Below are 20,438 nucleotides of genomic sequence, written 5' to 3'. Positions count from 1 at the left end.
ATTTGACTTGATTACAAAAGGGGCTAAAATTCATTCTTTCTCCTTCTCTTTCTTCGGACTTTTCCAAAAAGATAAGGAGAATTAGAAACAAAAAATTCCAACTTCTTTTTTCGCAAACGTAGGTCAACTAAAACTCTGTATTTTGAAATACATGGAAGAGTAGCCAAAACCAAGTAAGATTGAAGATATGCAAAAGGAAGTAGAAATAAGACACCAGGGGAAGAATACTTAGGTGCTGCAGACCTTTGAAAGACCAAGCAAAAATAGTTTTCTAAGATGCTCACATGAGGTACAGACCTTAAATCCTGTGCTTGCAACAGTAGAATGATCTATGGTTCGTGTTAGGAGCTTCCTAGAAGCGGTTTATTTTCAAGGAGACAAAAAGGCAGGGCTTAAGGAGGAATTACACAGACAAGGCAAATCTGTAGGAGGCTTCTTTTTTCATAGCAGTCAAGAAAAGAGAGTCCTTACATTATAAAACAAACCATAACAAAAATGACCTCGCTAATAGAATTTATCAGAAAACAATTAAATTCAGGTGTAAAATTTCATCAGCTTGGAACATAGCACAGACCCTTATGCCACATAACTTTCCTCAAACAGATGATCTAGGAAACACTTTTCTTCTTCAAAACTGAGTCCTGGAAAATGAAGCTACATAGTTTCTATAAAAAGATATTAGAGTATGAATGGAGGAAATAAACAGGAAAAGTGAATGGCAGGAAAAGAAGTTTCACCACTGATAAGGTGCCATAAAGCATATTCATACTTAGTATAAATTACAAATATTAATGAAATAATTTCCTCTTAAAAGTACATGTTGCCCTAACTGGTTTGCCTCAGTGGATAGAGCATCGGCCTGCGGACTGAAGGGTCTCAGATTCAATTCCGGTCAAAGGCATGTACCTTGGTTGCAGGCACATCCCCTGTAGGGGTGTGCAGGAGGCAGCTGATTGATGTTTCTCTCTCAGCGATGTTTCTAACTCTATCCCTTTTCCTTCCTCTCTGTAAAAAATCAATAAAATATATATTTTTTTAAAAGTACATGATTAAGGTGGAAATAAATGCAGAATTTAGGTTAAAGATGGTGAGACATAGGAACAGATGAAAGCAAGTTAGCAGAAAAAGAACTAAGAGAAAATAAAATTATCTCAGAAAAAATATATATTGCTGATTTCATATATCTTCTATATACATAAAAGCATAATATGCAAATTGACCAGATGGCAGAATGACTGGTTGGCTATGATGTGCACTGACCACCACGGAGCAGACACTCAATGCAGGAGCTGCCCCCAGCCTGCAGGCCCCGATCACCCAATGGGGAATGGGGAACCGGGGGTGGGTGGTGGTGGACACAGGCTGCACCAGGGCCCTGATCACCCAGGTGGACAGGCAGCAGCATGGCGGGGGGCCAGGCTGGCTGCTGGCAGCTGGGGAAGATTGGCCCTGATTGCAGGCCAGGCCTAGGGACCCTCCCCATGCATGAATTTCGTGTGCCAGGCCTCTAGTATGTATATAAATATGTTGAAATTATTGTATTTAATTAAAAGAAAAACAAATTACAGATCCACAAAACAATATGAATGAATCTCTAAAACATCAGAAAAAAAGAAGTCAGACATAAAAGAATATGTAGTATATCATTCCATTTATATGTTATCTAGAACAAGCACAATTAATATAAGATGATGTAAATCAGAACAGTTGCTGTCTGTGTGGGGGGAGGAATTGCCTGGGAAAGGGTACCAGGGAAATTTCTGGAGTGTGAAGATGTTCTGTATCTTGCCTAGGGTGGTGTCTACATAGATGCAGACAATTGTCAAAGCTTGTAAAACTAAATACTTAAATGTGCGATAGATACTGAGCCAAATTCAGATAATTGCACCCCATCAATAAAGAGCAGATAAATTTAGTCTCATGAAAACTACTACAGAGGATGGAAAGAGAAAGATCCTTCCAAATTTTTTGAAGATTACACAAAATTAAAACCAATAAATCTCATGTTAGTGTAGAAATACTGGATAAAATATTAGCAAATAGAATTCAGCAGCACAATAAAAGATAACATATTACAGCAAGTGGAGTTTATTCCAGAAATGCAAGGATAATTCAGTACTAAGATAATTATTAATATTCATGTTAATAGATTTATGATGAAAAACGCATGTTTTTATGGATCCTAAATGGATTTAAGACAATTTGATATTCATTTTTTATAAGAAATAAAAGTAAAATGAGTAGGTAACTACATTAAGCTATATAGTATATATTAATATATTAAAATACATTTCTTCATATATTAAAATAAGGCTCTCATCTTAAAAGCATTTCCTAGAAAGTAGACAGACTCAATTAAAATCAGGAACAAGTCAAGTATGGCCAATAATATTACTATATAATATTATTCAGGAAGAACTTAATAAGTGATACAATAAGAAAAGTAAGGAATACAAGGTATAAACTTTGGAAAGAGATAATATTATCAATGTTTGCTGATATTACTCAGCTTCTAGAAATTTCAATTCAGTAAGCTAAATATATATTAACAGTCTTTATATGTACAACAATAATCATGATTAGAAGCACCTCCCCAAAAAGTAAAACGCCTAGAAATAAATTAGAACTAGAAAGAAAAAAACTAAAAATGATCCTCAGAAACAAAAACAAACAACTGGAAGAGAATACCATGGTCTTTCATTAGGAAGAATGAACATCCTAAAATGTTAACATGATCCAAATAAAATTTAACATGATTCAAATAAAATTACCAATAATAATTTTTAGGAGGATATAATTTAGACAAGCTGAACCAAATTTTATGTGGAAAACCAAACATGCAAAATTACCAAGAAAATAATCTTTAAAAGGAGGGTAATATGAGGGTGACAGCCCCACCAGATGTTAACATTTATTATAAAGCCTCACTAGTTGAAATATATTATAAAGCTTCACTAATAAAAAGAGAGATGGAATGGAATAGAAAGTCCAGAAACTGGCCTAGACATACATGAGATCAGTTAGGGAAGGATGGACCTTTTACTAGCTGATGGTGGGACTACTGAGTTTGAGTTTATGTAATAATTTCCTAAATGATTATTAACACATAAAAGTATTAAAACTGAAAAATAAAATCTTAAAAGGTAGCAGAAAAAAGCATGGCTAGAAAATGTGTTTATATCTCATTATGGATGATGCTTTTTAAAGTATCACACTAATTTCAAAGATAAGAAAGGGATAAGGTTCATTGAGTCCATAAAAAATTAAAAATATTTTTTATTTGCCTGGCCGGAGTGTCTCAGTGGTTGAGCTTCGATCTATGAACCAGAAGGTCATGGTTGGATTCCCAGTCAGGGCACATGCCCAGGTTGCAAGCTCAATCCCCAATGTGGGGAGTGCAGGAGACAGCCTATCAATGATTCTCTCTCATCATTGATGTTTTTATCTCTCCCTCTCCCTTCCTTTCTGAAATCAATAAAATAAAAATATTTCCTTTGGCACAAAACATTATAATTACTGTCAAAAGAAAAATACAAAATATAAAAATGTAGATATATACAACAGATATATGTATAATATGTATAATTTTAATATATAAAGAATTCTTATAAATCACTAAAAATAGAAAAAGTGATGAAGAAAGATAATTATCTCTTAAGGCTGATGCTCAACTTTGTTTTTAATAAGAGAAATGAAACAAAAATACAGTGAAAAAAACAAACTACACTGAAATACCAGATTGGTGTTTTGCTAACGGTATAGAGAAAGAAATACTTTCATATAGTCTTTTTGGAGGTATTAACATAGCGAATTAAATAATGGCTTTCAAAATTACAGTTATACACACCCACTGATCGAGTAATTTCATTTCTAGGGAAATATTCTAGGATTGCAAAATGTATATATGAGCACCATTATTTATTGCAATATTGCTTGAACTTGCAAAAAAATTGAAAACATCCCAAACTTCTAGCTAGTCTGCTCTCAACTCACAAACCTAGGTGGGTCTCTGTTCACTCAGGTTAAGGGCTTTCTTTTTCTTATGTACACATCATGGCATGAGCTAGCATTTATTTCTCAAAGGGGGAACTTAAAGACTCTTGTGAAGTAATCCCACAATTTTTATGATTTTTTAAATCCTGTATTGTTTTGCCCATACGTAACTTAATTGCACTTTTACCCAACTTGTCTTTATCAAGTTCTTCCAAAGCATTTTTAATCCAGTTTTAATAAAATAGAAACAACTCTTTCTGCAGGCATAATTCATCAGTTTGTATAATAATTAAATGAATTATGTAACTAAACTGTTACAACTAATATACCCACGTTCAGAAATAAATAGAACTGACTCTTGGCATCGGCTCATTTGGGAGCAGTGGTGCTCTGGCATCACGGAGAGTAGCCTGTCTGCTGCGAGTGCTCACCAGCCGGGAGAGCAGTTGGTGAATCTGAAAGAGGGGTTGGGGAGCTTGGGTTAACCCAGCAAGTTGGTTATATGGCCATTTAAGAGAGCTTTTACTGCATACTGACAATAAATAAAGAACAATCCATTATGTTCCAAAATAAATAAAATCGGAGTGATCCTAATAAAAAAAAGATTTGCTAGTATCTTCACATTTTTATGTTATGAGAGCTCTATCTTCATTTATTACTTCCATATGAGCCTGCATTCTTTCCAATATGTTACAGGCTTTGGTCAAAGAGTTACAAGTTGATGTCCATACAATAAGGCGACAAATCAGAGAGCTTAAAAGAATGCAGAGAAAGAAGGATGCTCATAAAACCTCAACTCATAAAGCCCAGACCTTGGCAGCTTCTATCCTCAACATTTCACGATCAGATCTAGAGGAAATATTGGACACAGAAGATGAAGTGGTAAGATCACTTAAACATTTATTAATAAAGGGCCTTTGCACATTGAATTTAAGTACATATCTTTATTTTCAAATTCTTAGAATTTATCTTTAAGATAATATTTATGAAGGTAAGATTATTAATGCATCAATGAAAGATACATCAAGAGTATTAACCAACTTAAAAACCTTTAAAGAAATTTAACTGTAATATGGGAAAAAGCAAGTACATATAATCTCTAGAACTGCTTGTTCGTTATTCAGTCAGTTATCCTTTCCTATCTGTTTTCTTTAACGTAATTAATCATATATCCTGTAAGCTAGTATTTTTAGTTAAGCCAATTTGAATGGATTTAGTGTAGCAGGGTCACCATAGATTTGGGGATTCCTTCCTCCTGTGTGAGATTGGAAAAAGTAATAAATCTAGTGGCTTTCTTAGCTAAATTTAATTTTTGTTGACAAAGTTAAAAATATATTTATTCCTTTAAATCAGGTAAAATATTCCTGTCCAAGTGAATTTATGTGCATGTAAGTATAGGTCTTCAGTGGCATCTCTGTACCTCCTGGGAAAGGCACTGCACTTTTGACATAGTTGTTATCTCATAAACAGCAGAATCCCATCCTGTACACCAAGGGTGGGGAGCGTCCAGCCCTGTGGGCCCTGTAAGGCCTGAGAAATCCTTTGGCCTGGTGCTGCCAAAGCATTAGGGGTCAGTTCATTAAATGTTTGACCAAATGGAGCAGGCTAATTTTTAAGTTGATAATTTTGTATGGCCCACGAGTGATGCTATAAATACCCACATGGCCCTTGCAGGAAAAAGGTTCCCACCCCTGCTGTATAAGATCTGTGAAACCTGTGGAGGATACTCAACTCCATTCCACTGTTAAGTCTCTGAAATTTAATACCTTAATATTCAGTTTTTCATTGTTTGGAAAGATTAAAGAGATGACAGCACCAGCAGCTTCCCAATAAATATTTGCTCAGTGAATAAAGAAAATGTTAGATTGACATGTTTGTGTAAGAACGTCCTCCAGTCCTCCATCAGCTTCTCAAAGGGCTTCTAGAGTAGAGAAGAGCTACAACTTGCAAAGGATATTTTGTTTGTTTGGTGTTTTGTTTTTTTGCTTACTAAATATTCAAAAATGTTTATTTTAAATTTTGAGATAATTTAAATAAAACATGAACACATTTCTGTGGCATTCCACCCATTATAATAGAGGGAATGGCTCCTCATTTTAGTTCAGCTAATATTTAGTGAATAGCCATCTGTGCCAAGTATTCTGCTAATTTTTTTTTTTTTTGCTGGCCAGTTATTTATTTATTTGCTTTACATATTATCTTTTTAAAGTTTTATTTTTATTGTTATAGGTAATAGAGATGTCTTCCTTTTTTCCCCATTGATCCCCTCCACCCAGCTCCCGCCCCCTCCTGAATCATTATCTTTCCATAGTTATGCATATATGCATATAAGTTCTTTGGTTACTCTCCTCCTGCCCCTGCCCCCTTCCCTCTGAAATTCGTCTGCCAAGAATTCTTAGAAAAGTAGTCAGAGGAATCCTGCAGAGATTATTTTCATCCTGTGGGTGAGTAGGAAAGTGAATTATCAGTTTTCTCTTTTCATCACTTATCCATACTGTCCATAGCTTTCTACTGAATATTGAACTTTGAAGTATAGAGCATTATAAGAGACTGGTAGCCCTGCGCACAAATCCGTGCGCCAGTAGCTTGCCAGTAGCTCGCTGCCACCCTCTAGTAGCTCTCCGCCTGCTACCCCGCCCTCCTGTAGCTCCCCCCCCCCCCCCCCCCACTCAAGCTCTAATAGGCTGTTGGCCCGTCCTCCCCTGGAACGCGGGCCGGTTGGTAAAATTCCCAGTGGAATGCCCATTTGGCGTATTTACATCTTTATTATATTATTTGATATCCGACATGGGGAAGAACCGTTGCCTGTTGCAAGTGTTTTAATATATCTGAATTTAATTTATCTTTATTTTAGTAATTAAAATTTGTTGATTCATAATGGGAAAGCTTACCAAAATTAAGTTTAAGGCCTCCACTCTTGCCTAAGGGTTTTAAAACAAGCAGATTTAGCAAAATCCCTAGTGTGTGTGTGTGTGTTTGTGTGTGCATGTGTGAACACAGATACATATTTTTGAAGACGGGACCCCTCTGCCCCTGCCTTTGTGTGGTCTCAAAAGATGCCCTCTCTAGGCTTACAAGTTAGAAAAAAACATCCCTTCTGATTGGACAAATAAAAAAGGATCACTTTATGGTCCCAAAGAATAAATGACACCCTCCTGTGAAGAGGTGGCTCCCCTGCCTCTGGGCAGATGCAGTCTGGAGCCAGAGGACACAGCACTGCAGTGTGCATCTCACCCAAGCTTGGGTGGAAGTCCTGCAGAAAGCAAAAGGACTAGTGAAAACTCACTGTTCTGAGAAGGATCGGTACATCTCAATGTATTTACTAGACATAACTATAGATCAGAGCCTGTTTAGACTGATCCCTGAATCTTTCAGAGGTCTGAAGGGTTGACTGACTTACCCAACCAAGCAGAGTTCAAACCACCTAACATATTCCTTAAGCTATACATCAAACCCTAGTAAATTCATGTAAAAAATTGAGATAACCTATGTGAAGTGTCTAGCCTGATACCTGGCATACAGTAAATTTTAACAAATGCTAGCTTCCAAATCCCTTCCCTTTTTGAAAAGTCCATTTTTTAAAAAAAAATGAATTATGAGTTTAGTAAATAATCAACTGCACATGTGAATATATTATACTTTTAGGAATATTTAACTTGATAATTGATGGATTAAAAATACTTAGTGACTTGCAGTACAAAGTTGGAGTGTCTGTTCCTGGCCTATCAGTGAGTTATTGGATATTTTAAATAAACAAGCCTACACCAGAGCCATGCCATATTATATTTTGATTGTAATTGTAACAATTACTCTTTAGTTATCTATTGAAAAGTCATATTTTTTAATGTTATCTTATGAGGGTCACTTGTAAATAAATGATTCTTTTATACAGCTGCATCTTATTTTTCATTTTATTTTAATTGCTTTCACCTCCACCTCTGTTCCTACCTTGAGCTCCACTGTGAAAACAGCAAAAAAAATTCCTGACTTATATTGTCAATATAGAATTACAGCTTTATCTTCCATATGTATGTAAATATTTAGAAATTAAATATTAAAGAGCATGGATTTGAATATTCTCTACTTTTGAAAGACCAGGCTACTCTTTGTTGAATCCAGTTTTACTGATATCTCTCTAGATTTATTCAATATTTAATAGTATGAGCAACTTCATTTATATACAGTTAACACCAGTGTTTTTACTTTTCTCCTTTAGGAACTCAAAAGGACAAAGATAGATGCTGAAAATGACAGGGAGTGGATGTTGTATATTCAGAAACTTCTTAAAGGACAGGTATTTCATTTTCTACTTCATAGATGAAAACTAGATAAGAATTCCAAACCTTATATTTTTACTAGGTGCCTAACTTTTTGCTTATGCATTATTTGCTTCTGTTAGGTATAGAAGTATTCCAATAGGTAGAACAGAAGTTAACTCTCTATTTGTACTCCTGGACTTAACAAATGAAGTAGATGCCTTGGGAAACAGCCAACATGGATCTTAGCAAATGCATTAATTAAATTATTGAGTCAACCTCTATGCTTCTTAGACTGAAAAGGATCCATTCTCTCAGCCCTCTTAGGAAAAGAGATTTTTTATTATGTGTCTTTAAAGTTAGTGGTTATATGGACACCTGAGGAGTTCATGGGTTTCAGTGACCTTTTACTATGGACCTGTTTCCAGTCAATTCATGTTTTCCTCACAGCCAGACAGCTGTTTATTACTGTGTCTTCCTGCATTCCCTACAATATTTTCTACTGAGACCTCGAGCAGCTTGTTAGTGGGAAGTAAATATTGATTTGGCATCCTGTCAATGCAGAAAGAATGAAAAAATTTCCACCAGAGGCCCCTCAAACATTTTCCTATCGACATTTTCTGGGCCGCGTGGAAAGCTGCATAGAGGATGACAAGGCCAAGGCGAGTGGAAGTCCCGGAGGGGTCTATTGAGACTGCTGCTGTGACCTGTGTGATACTTTTTCCTCCCTTTCAAGTATTTTTTAATACACATATAGTCTGCTGGGAGGCGCCCCTCTTGTAAGTGATCAAGGGCAGTTTATTGGCAGGTGAGAGCCTTGCTTTTCTAGTCAGAGCCAGCTTTTGTTTCCACATCACTGACAGCATGTAATGTATTCTAAAACTTTTTCATTATAGTTTTTTTGTTGTTGCTCAACCTGATTGTTTATTTTAAAAATGAACTGGAATAAAAAGCAGCTAAAACGTATTTCTCAAAATAGAAAAAAAAAGTATTGTCCCGTGAGTTTGGGAAAGTCATAAATGTTTCTGTATGAAAATTAAAAATAAAGGCTGATATTAAATGAAACTTATTTTACATTTATATTAACAAATGGAGTTGTCTATGCTTTAGAAAAAGCCAAGAGTAAGTAAAGAATATCTGAACTATTCATATTTTTAGTATCAGTTTTATATATTTTGAAACTGTATTCAATAGTAAAAGAAGGTGATTGGCAATCTTTTTCTTAAAGTTATTTAAGTGCAGGCGTGCAAGTTCTAAACATAGCTTTCTACTGTGACACTTGCTTTTGAGAAGAAATACCATTTGTTAATCATATCACATGCCCAGCACCAGCACCCAGCCCAGTGCCTGGCAGATCAAAGGAGTTCAGTAATGATTCTTATGGTCTGGTGTGGGGTTTTTTTCAGCTGAAAATAATAAAAATAAACTTTTTAATGATTTTTAATGCTCAACTTGTAAAAATGACCCTTCAGTATGGAAATTTTTATCATCATTTTTTAACATAAAAATAAAAAATCCATATGTATAAATCTTTATTACATTTTACAAAGGCTATATTGACACCAGGCCTGGGGTTTTTTGACTCACACATGGAGATGTACACACACACACATTCTATGTATCTGGATGTATGCTTATTCTGGCCAGTTAGTGTAAAAAATCCCTTTAAAAATGGCATTGGACTGCTTAATACTGTAGTTTGATATAGTGCCTTTTTGTGCCACTGAGCCTGGACTCTGGAATGTAATTGCCTGGCAGTATTGATTTAATTGCCCAGGTTTATTTGTGGACTCCTAATTATTGACTGAGGTAAATTTAATTGAGCAGCCTTTATGAACACTGGGAAACCGCTGCTGTTGCTGCTACACGTAATGAACTGCAGCGTGTGCCTTTAGATCATTTTTCAAGCTAATTTTATTCCACTGTGACAGCATGATAACATTTAAAAAGTCAAAGACTTTTTATTTTTATTACTGACATAGGTGGTTTTGCTGATGTCTTTGAATTTTGTGAGAAAAAAATAGAAACTTCATTGGTTGCACTTGAATGTCACTTTATTCTAATTATGCCCAAGAGAAAAATCTATAAAATGGAAAACATCTCTTTTTTTTCTAGCCTACTTTTCTTCTCTCTCAATTCCAGCAATTACATTTGTCCTGAATTTTAGAAAAGGTTTTCTTTATTCACCAGTTTTTTAGAGTCTCAGTGATACTCATGGGATTGTGTGGGCAAAACGTAGATATGTTCATTCATACAGTTTATTTTATGATATACAGCTTCGTGTATCTGAGGTTACATGATCTTTAAGCTGTAGGACAATTGTGTACATTCCCTAAAATAAATACTAAATAATTCAGTGTTGGTATTTGATTATTAAAATATTTGGAAAATAAAATTATAGAAAAACTTTTTCTTTATGACCTTCCTCTGGGTTGGCCGCTTTATGTCAGCGATTTTCAACTGGTTTGCCGCAAGATTTTATAAAACATGCAATACTTGACTATTTATTGAGGGGCACTGAGCTCTTTTCCCTTAGATTATCAAATGGAAAAATGACCACAGCCAACACAATAGCCCTTCGGTGTGAATGCCCTGTTTTGAACCATAAATATATAGGTCATATAATAGAGTTGCATCTTATTGGTCATGTTGCATAATAAGGTTTCATCTGATTGGTTAATTTTTGGTACCAGAAATCCTTATATAAAAGTATAGGCACATGATTTTTTTTTAAAGTCACTTTGGAGCAAAAAAGATAATTACTCTTTTTTTTTTTTGGTAAATCAATGAAAATTATACCTATTTTTGGTGCGATTGGCAAAAATATATTTTTTGGTGTGCCCCAGAATTTTAGTAATTAGTTCATGTGTCCCATGAGATGAAAAAGGTTGAAAATTGCTGGATTATGTAATAGAATTCTGAGATCATAGGAGCTGATCTGGTCTGTGGTTTTCTCTTTTGTGTAAGGGTTAAGCCACAGAATTGTTTCCTGTTAAATAAACTTCTCTGCATTCATTTGTTGAAAATTTATATTGATAAAATATTAACCACAAAATAAAAAGCTGTTCTGCCATGTGGCAATATGGGACTACACAATAATAATACCTACTGCTACTGTTAGCCAAAAGTACATGAGAACTAAAAGGTCTAAAACCTTAACATGCCTATATTTAATACAGAATGCAAATATATGTCTTCATTACTTCAAGTGCTTCTGATGCAGTTGATACTTTTAGATATTTGATCTTTATCAGCACCTACCCTTTATTCCCACAGATTTCTAATAAGAATCACACTGAAAAAATATTTCTAATACCTACTTGTACTTTTTTATGGTATAACTGCCTTATAATTTCTTTTTTTTTCTTTGTAACTCTTTTGGGTTCTTTTTTTTAAAATAAATCTTTATTGTTCAGATTATTACAGATGTTCCTCTTTTTTCCCCCCATTGCTCCCCTCCACCCGGTTCCCACCCTACCCCATGCCCGTACTCCCCACCCCCCCACTGTCTTCGTCCATAGGTGTAAGATTTTTGTCCAGTCTCTTCCTACACTCCTCATACCCTTCCCCCTGAGAATTGTCAGTCCACTCCCTTCCTATGCCCCTGATTCTATTATATTCACGAGTTTATTCTGTTCATCAGATTTTTTATTCACTTGATTTTTAGATTCACTTGTTGATAGATACGTATTTGTTGTAACTTTGTTGTTCATAATTTGTATCTTTACCTTTTTCTTCTTCCTCCTCTTCTTAAAGAACACCTTTTAGCATTTCATATAATACTGGTTTGGTGGTGATGAACTCCTTTAGCTTTTTCTTGTCTGTGAAGCTCTTTATCTGATCTTCAATTCTAAATGATAGCTTTGCTGGGTAGAGTAATCTTGATTGTAGGTTCTTGCTATTCATCACTTTGAATATTTCTTGCCACTCCCTTCTGGCCTGCATAGTTTTTGTTGAGAAATCAGCTGACAGTCACATGGGTACTCCCTTGTAGGTAACTAACTATTTTTCTCTTCCTGCTTTTAAGATTCTCTCTTTGTCTTTTGCCCTTGGCATTTTAATTGTGATGTGTCTTGGTGTGGTCCCCTTTGGATTCCTCTTGTTTGGGGTTCTCTGTGCTTCCTGGACTTGTAAGTCTATTTCTTTCACCAGGTAGGGAAGGTTTCTGTCATTATTTCTTCAAATAGGTTTTCAATATCTTGCTCTCTCTCTTCTTCTGGCACCCCCATAATTCAGATGTTGGTCCGCTTGAAGTTGTCTCAGAGGCTCCTTACACTATCTTCATATTTTTGGATTCTTTTTTCTTTTCCGGTTGGCTGTTTTTTCTTCTTTGTATTTCAAATCTTTGTCTTGATTCTTGGGATCCTCTAGCCTGCTGTTGGATCTCTGTATATTATTCTTTATTTCAGTCAGTGTATGCTTAATTTCTGATTGGTCCTTTTTCATATCCTTGAGGTTCTCACTAAATTTCTCGGAGGTTTCTAAAAGATTCTTGAGTAACCTTATAACCGTGGTTTTGAACTCTATATCCAATATTTTGCTCTCATCCATTTTTTTCATTTGTGACTTGTTTCTTTGTCTCCGAATTTTGGCTGCTTCCCTGTGTTGATAGAGTGGCCTTGTGTGGTAGGTGTCCTATAGGGCCCAGTGGCTCAGCCTTCCCAGTCACCTGAGGTGGACACTCTTGGTGCACCCCTTTGTGGGCTGGGTACACAGTCCTATTGTAGTTAAGCCTTGATTGCTGTTGGTATCACTGGAAGGAATTGACCTCCAGGCCAGTTGGCTGTGAGGACCAGCTGTGTCTACAATGGGAGAACTTCTGTTCTGGAGTCACCCTTATGGGGCAAGACTTGCTTCAGTGGGGCTTTGGTGCTCACTGAGTCTGCCCCTTGAGTGTGTCACTTATGGATGTGAAAAGTTGTTATCTGGTATGGTCTCACATTGACCACTGGGTACACTGGCTCTTGGATCTCCAAGGAGGTGCTAAATTAGCCACTGCCTGAGGTCACCCAGCAGGAGCTACAGAGAGATCTGCAGATTCCTCCTCTTTATTTGGGGTTTGGAAGTGCCCAGATGAGGCCCAGGTGTGAAGCAAGGCCGGTTGCTGTTGCTGATCCTTGGGCCTTCTTTTGGAAGCTTTGGAGCGCTCTGACCCAGCTGCAGTTAGGATTTATGCTGCAAAAGGACAGGCCATTCATATGCAAAAGCCGCTGCACACAGGTTGGGTGGGGTTGTAAATTGGGTGGGGCGGGGTGTCTGGGAATCACCAGGGTGGAGCAAATAGCAATGGCTGCCAGTCAGCCCTGCATTGGAGAGTTCCCTGCATCTCTGTGATCCGCGCCCCCACACAGGAACAATGATCGCTGTGAGCACTTCTGAGAGAAAGCCGCCCTTGTGTTCCGGCCCGATGCCAGACAGTCCAGTTTCTCCCTGTATGACTTTGGGTCCCCAGAGTCTCACCCAGAACTGGATTTCAGAGCAATCGGGAGCTTGTATCTCCCTCCCGATTGAAAGAAACAACAACAGCACACCCAGTTGCCAACCCAATTCACGCCCGCCTCTGCACCTCCACAACTCCGCACCTCCTACCAGTCTCAATGCACTTTTTTCTTTCCTTCTAGTTGTGGAACTTCCACTCAGCCAGCTTTCCCATGGTTTTGGATGATCGATGTTTTGTCTTTTAGTTGTAGTTTTGATGTGGTTGTGAGAGGCAGCAAGTACATGTTTTTACCTATGCCGCCATCTTGGTTCTCTAGCCTTATAATTTCTTTAAACATGTTTTCTTGTATTAATTTCTTTATTACATTAGTATGCCTTTTGAAACTTACAATTTATGGCCAGGCTCAGTGGTTGTGCATTGATCTATGAACCAGGAGGTCACGGTTCAATTCCAGGTCAGGGCACATACCCGGGTTGCGGGCTTGATCCCCGTGTGGGGAATGCAGGAGGCAGCTGATCAATGAGTCTCTTTCATCATTGATGTTTCTAGCTCTCTCTTCCTCTCCCTTCCTCTCTGGAATCAATAAAAATATATATTTCTTTAAAAAACACCAAAAAAAAATCCCAAAAACTTACAATTTATGGCAGAGGACAAAAAGCAAATTAATTACTATAATAGGATGGGCTACCAACCAAATTAGTTTTTTGTTTTGTTTTGTTTTTTGTAATTTAGTGAATTGGAAAAGAAACAAAGATAGAAAAACATAGGTCAGGGCAAAACTAGAAAAGCTTTTGGGTAAGAAAAGATGTAATCAAAGTTGTGCTTTAGAAAAATACATGAAATCAGTGTGTAGGATTATTTTGAGGGAGAAGAGACTTGTTTTGTCGTTGCCTTGTCTCTGTTATTAGCTAATCCTCTTCTGGATTTCATTCAGCCCATTTTATTTTATTTTATTTTTTAAAATTTTTTATTCATTAAGTTATTACATATGTGTCCTTATCCCCACATTACCCCCTATCCCCCCCACTCATGCCCTCACCCTCCTGTCATTCAGTCCATTTTAGTTCATCTTGTCCAGCTACATTTTCTTGTGCTGGGATAATATCAAAAATTCTGTCTTTCTGCCTTAAATCGAGAATGTAGAATATAGACTTTTGATTTTTCATTACATATCCTTGTTCCTTTTCAGAGCTTATAAAAGCTGAAGTTTAAAATGGCTGCTTCCCCAGTGCCTTCTCTGCAGAATATGCTTACTTTCTATAGAATGCCTTGCAATGTTGCAGTGAGAGGGCTTATAAATCTCCTTGGCTTTTGTAAAAAAAAAAAAAAGTAACTTCTAGCCTAAAGGTTTACTGAAAGTTTCTTATTTCAACTCTGAACACATTTACTCTGTTGCTTTCTGTGTTACACTTATGACACAGGCACACTCACATTCTACCACTCTGTCTTACACACATAAGCCTACATGCTCAGTCACCCACAGAGATTTCTCAGATTGATCTGAAATAGCAAAAATTTAAAATTCTCCATTTAGAGTGTTGCTGGGATTTTTAAATTTAACGATTTCAAGCCTATTTTCATGTTTCCTGAAAATAGATGTGGTGTAAAGTTCAAAAGTAAGTTTTATAATATGTGTATTTTGCCACTATAAAAAAGTTGGGGACAATATCAAAGTGAAAACAAATTATAGACTTTACCAAAGTTTGAGAATAGCACATGCTGACTTCTCTGTGAGTCTATTTTAGGATACTTAGCTCAAAATTGCATGCCAGATTTAAACTAGAAATTAATTGTTCCTTCTGATAGCATTCTTGGTTATTTTCACAAGTTAAAATTTTTAATTATAAGATAATAGAGTATACCCTAGCCATTTAAATGTGTTTAAAATATCTATAATAATAAAAGTGTAATATGCTAATTAGACCAGATGACCTTCTGGACGAAGCTGGGGCTGCAAGGGAAGCCTGGGTCCCAGGTGCCAGAGGGAAGCCTGTGCCGGCAGCTGGGGGAAGAAAGGCATACTCTTGCACGAATTTCGTGCATCAGGCTTCTAGTACATATATAAATACATAATGTATATGTGTGTTTATATATACACTGTGTGTATATCTCTATATATTTATTTATACTAAATTTTTGCACCATTCATTTTACAATACTCAAACTGCATTGGCCTTTCTTAAGTCTCAGAGTCTCACTGAATCATATCTTTTGTAAAAGCAGGTATAATACATAAAATTTAATATATTCACTTTCAATATGACTCAAACTAGATTAAAGTCAATTCGTATTTTTAAACAATATCTTTATAATAATAGTTTTCAAACCAAAAACAAGAATGAAAATGGTGAAAATGTTAATCTTATCCCTTAGATTTATGTTACCTTTACTTTAATTATTTTCTTTCAGCACAAAAAATTTTAATTTTACATTATTAAGGACTACATTCCAATTAGTGCTGATGCTCTAAGTTATATGACTATGTTCCAGTCATGGTCTTTAGGCTTTGTTATATTTCCCAGGTGGCTCTCAACATATGCAACCATCATTCATATCTTACCTTTATTCAGAAATACCTCTAAATGAAGCCACTATTTGTAAGTGTAAGTGATAAATTTGAGATTGTCAGTGGCTTAGCAGTTGCTAAAGGCAAACATCTGTAGGTGTTTCCATGTAAGAAAAACTGAAAATCTGTGTGAAGTCAGGAGAAATCCCTCCAGTAATAGAAATCACCTTTTACAACAGGGACAGGCAGACCAACTAGGAAGACCCACTTTAAGACTATAGTGTAGACAAGTAAAATTATCACGTCCTTAGCTGAATTTTCAAACTAAGAAATCTCAACGTAGTATCAACTCTTTACCTTTCCATTTTTCTTCTGATGCTGAGGGGTTCAAGCTTGTGTAACTCTGCATTGCCATTACCAGGAGTATTGCTTCTCCTTTTTGATGCAAAAGAAAGAAGTCAGGCAGGCTTTCTGGGCTTTGTACTCCCTGGCATGTGCCATTGGAAATGGAACTTGAGGCAGCATAATTGTTGGGAATGGAATGTTAGAGGGAAGGAGGGGTGAAGAGATTAACCAAGAACCAATGGTGGGGAGAGGGGACATCTGTAATACTTTCAACAATAAAGATATTATATATATATATATAATATATATATATGATAGGGCAAGTGAGAAAAAAATTTTTGCTGTTGTCCCATCATGTTGCCACTTCAATCCAACTCCAAAATCTCACCAGTACAAGAACGGTTGTGCTTTCTGTATTTGAGGGGGTTCTGAAGAGCCTTAGCCCCTCCAGAGTCATAGGGAGAAAAATCAATTGACTCTAAACTGACTGTATGAACTAAACTCCAAAGTAGTAGAAAGTTCAGATCTTTTGTTTTCAAAACATTTTTCACTTTAAAAATATATGGCAAACAAACAGACCATGTGAGTTTTTAAAGACTATACAAGGCAGGTCATATTTTAAGTATAGTTTCAGTTGTAAATGTACCCAATCTATATTCTTTTTCATTGATTCTAAGATGACATTTCCCCACATTTTTACATTTCTGAAATTGGAATGCATATGCAGTGTGGGTATATTCAAGTGGTAGAGTTTTTCACAGGAAAGGCTGTTTCTTAAAAACAGTGTGTGCCTTTTATATGCAACGGTATCTTAGAACTGAATATACATGATATTTTGGTATCTTATGCTTTCTGTAATGGTAAGTGTCCAGTAAGACCAATGTGTAAAGCTCTGATATAAACTATAGATATAGTCTGTCCTGATAGAGACACAGACTTCCTTAAGGATAAGGCAGTTTATTATAAAGCTAAGAAGGAAGTTAAACTAGAAAGTTATTTAGGATCTGACACAATTCTGTGGCGCAGCTTCAGTCTCTATTTCTCCTTCAGGACCTATGTAAGGTGGTTTTTGTGCATGCACGTGTGTGTGTGTGTGTGTGTGTGTGTGTGTGTGTGTGTTCACACGTGCAAGCATGTGCATGCGGGCACCTGTGTGTGTCCCTGTCTGGACTATTTTCACTGCTACTGGCCAATCTTTTCTTTTTACCCAGTTCAAATTTGGACAAGAACCATCCTGGTTTGTTTAGCTAACTGTAATCACCTTAGCTGAGCATAGCTGAGCTGAGCACGGCTAAGCAGCTCATACAGAGGGCGTCTTTGCTCAGTGTTGACCAGTGATACTGTCAGTGATCGTCCTAGCACAAAGAAGGCCTGTTACAACTCTGTAGGGAAGGGATCCGGCATGACAAGCATTCTCATCAGTATATTCAGGAAAAAAACACGTACCTTTCACTGGTTAATCAAGAGGACAACTCCAAGAAATGACTTAATGAACTTATTATTATAAATCTTTTATATGAGACTAGATAGGGAAGAAGGGTAAAAGGAAGTGGATAGGGCTATAAGGGAGGTACTTGGGGAGTGTTTTAAATTGTATGAGTTGGAGTTCTACAGGCAACCCAGTGAAGCAGGGGGAACAATAAAACTTTACTAGGAAAGTTCTATAAATTATGAAATTTAAAAATATACTCTGCATTTCATAAACTCAGCAGTTTGCAACATGTGTATTACACTTTGATATGCCAAACTTTTCTATAACAACTTAATCAATGGGTATACTTTTGCCATTTTTTTTCCCTCTGAAATTTTACCCTACAACTTAAGATGTTCAGCTCTAACACAGACAAGTGTATTGATAGTTCTCTCTCATTCTTTTATGAGTGATGAACATACAGTACCATTTCTGTGGGCTCTGGGCCCTAGAGATGACTGTAACCTGCTATTGATCAGCTGATTGAAGATAAATGGCTTAGCTGCTTGTATTGCAGATTACATCATTAACATGGTCAGTAAACCATGAATTGTTCAATAAGGCGTTTATCTTTTTTCATTTTACTTCAGCTCTTTTATCATTTTTATTGTAAAAGACAGAATTACCCACACTAACCAGCAAGATCAGTTGAAAAGAGACCCAGTAGGGTACCATACGGGTGCAAAGTTGCAGACAGCCAAGTTCTAATGGTTTAATGATATTTAGTATATTTTTTGAACTGAAGAAAATATAGAGTTTTGATAATCCTTTTTTTCCTGTGTTTCTCTTACAGCTTCCCTTTGCCTCATATTTACTAGAAGCAATACTGGAGAAAATAAATGAAAAAAAGAAACTGGTTGAAGTATATTTCACAATTATGAAAGATATTAGATGATATTACAATGAAGAACTTTTTTCAAATGTGAAAACTTTTTATGTGGTGTGATTAGAAAACATGCATTGCAATCCTGATACAGTATATACTCTGACTGTCAATATTCAGGTTCAATACCAAAATAGAAGTCTCCAAAACTAATTAATTGCTGAACACACGAGTGAAACTAATTAAGTGCATAGCCATTTAAAAGGAAATGGTGTAGCATTTGATTGTTGAATACAAATATTGCCACAAATCAATGCAGACTTAAAAATGATTTTCCCTTCATTGTATTAGAAGAAATCAGAACCAGCTTGGCACACTCACATTGGGCTGAACATAAAAACAAAAAGATGTAAACAGAGGATTTAATATGTTAAGGTTTATAAAGAAACTAGACTTTTTACATAAAACTGCTATAAATGGCCTTAAATCATCTAGTGAGTAAAACATTTGTATTGTAAGCAAATATAAAATGAAGCAGCATAACCTAAGGATGAGCATTTAGTGAAATAACTTGTGTGGTCCAACTATATTTGTTCTCAATATTCTGGATCATATAGGAGATACTGTACTTTCTTAGAACTATTTGGCAAAAATAAAAGTATTTTCTCCTTTTCTCTCTCTCTTTTTAAATATCATACTCTTGGTGTGGTCATATAAATTAGCAAGGGACCACAAACCCAGTGTATAAAATTAGGCTAGATCCTACTGTAGTCAACTAGAGTTAAATTCTTAACAGTGGTGCCATCCATGTTTGATTCCTTTAATCCACCAAACTTGCACCTGCCTCCAGTTTCTACCCTTGCTATTCTCTTTCTAGAATACTCTGTACTCAACTTTTCTCATGACTGGCTCCTTCTCTTCCTTCAGGTTCATCTTATGTATTCCTTCAGAGACACATTCCCTGACCACCTTACACTTTAATTTCATTTATAACACAAAACTGTCTACTTTATGTGCTCACTTATTTTGTTACTGTTTCCCCCCACCTTTAGAATAGGACCCATGAGGTTAGGCTGAGGTTGGCAAATCTGGCTTGCCACCTGTTTTTGTGTGGCCTACCAACTAAAATGATTTTTACATTATCAAATGTTTTTTTTAAAGGAGAATAATGTTTTGTAGCATGTGAAAGTTATATGAAATTCAGATTTTAGTGTCCATCAATAAAGTTTTATTGGAACACAGCGATGCTCATTTGTTTACGCATTGTTTATGGCTACTTTTACACTGCAGTAGTGAGGGTGGATCGTGGCAGAGACTGTGTACGGTGCACTCATCACCTTGCACTGCTGCTTGGCACACTGAAGATCACAGTGACACAGTTAGAACTTGACAACACTTCAAGGGCTACAAATACCACAATTCTGTGACTTTTTAAAATACCGGTGTATATCCATCATGTCAAAACAAGAAAGAGAAAAATGTCAGAAGTCACACTTTTAAAAAACATGTTTTTATTAATTTCAGAGAGGAAGGGAGAGGGAGAGAGGAATAGAAACATCAAAGATGAGAGAATCATCAATTGGCTGCCTCCTGCAAGCCCCATA

General features: G+C 36.2%; 1 protein-coding gene across 1 annotated transcript in view; it reads left to right on the top strand.

Annotated features, from left to right (window-relative positions):
- CNTLN (centlein) overlaps positions 1-20,075 on the top strand; it is a 248,974-nt gene extending 228,899 nt beyond the window's left edge. Inside the window, exons 24-26 of the mRNA XM_023758906.1 lie at positions 4,690-4,875; positions 8,210-8,287; positions 18,805-20,075. Of these exons, the coding sequence (XP_023614674.1) occupies positions 4,690-4,875; positions 8,210-8,287; positions 18,805-18,906 (366 nt within the window). The 3' untranslated portion in view covers positions 18,907-20,075. The remainder of the gene's footprint in view (positions 1-4,689; positions 4,876-8,209; positions 8,288-18,804) is intronic.
- Positions 20,076-20,438: the final 363 nt, after the last annotated feature.

This window comes from Myotis lucifugus, unplaced genomic scaffold, assembly GCF_000147115.1.
Source record: "Myotis lucifugus unplaced genomic scaffold, Myoluc2.0 scaffold_144, whole genome shotgun sequence".
NCBI lineage: Eukaryota > Metazoa > Chordata > Mammalia > Chiroptera > Vespertilionidae > Myotis > Myotis lucifugus.
The sequence above is the reverse complement of the archived record's forward strand: the minus strand, read 5'-3'. Positions and strand labels throughout refer to the sequence as shown.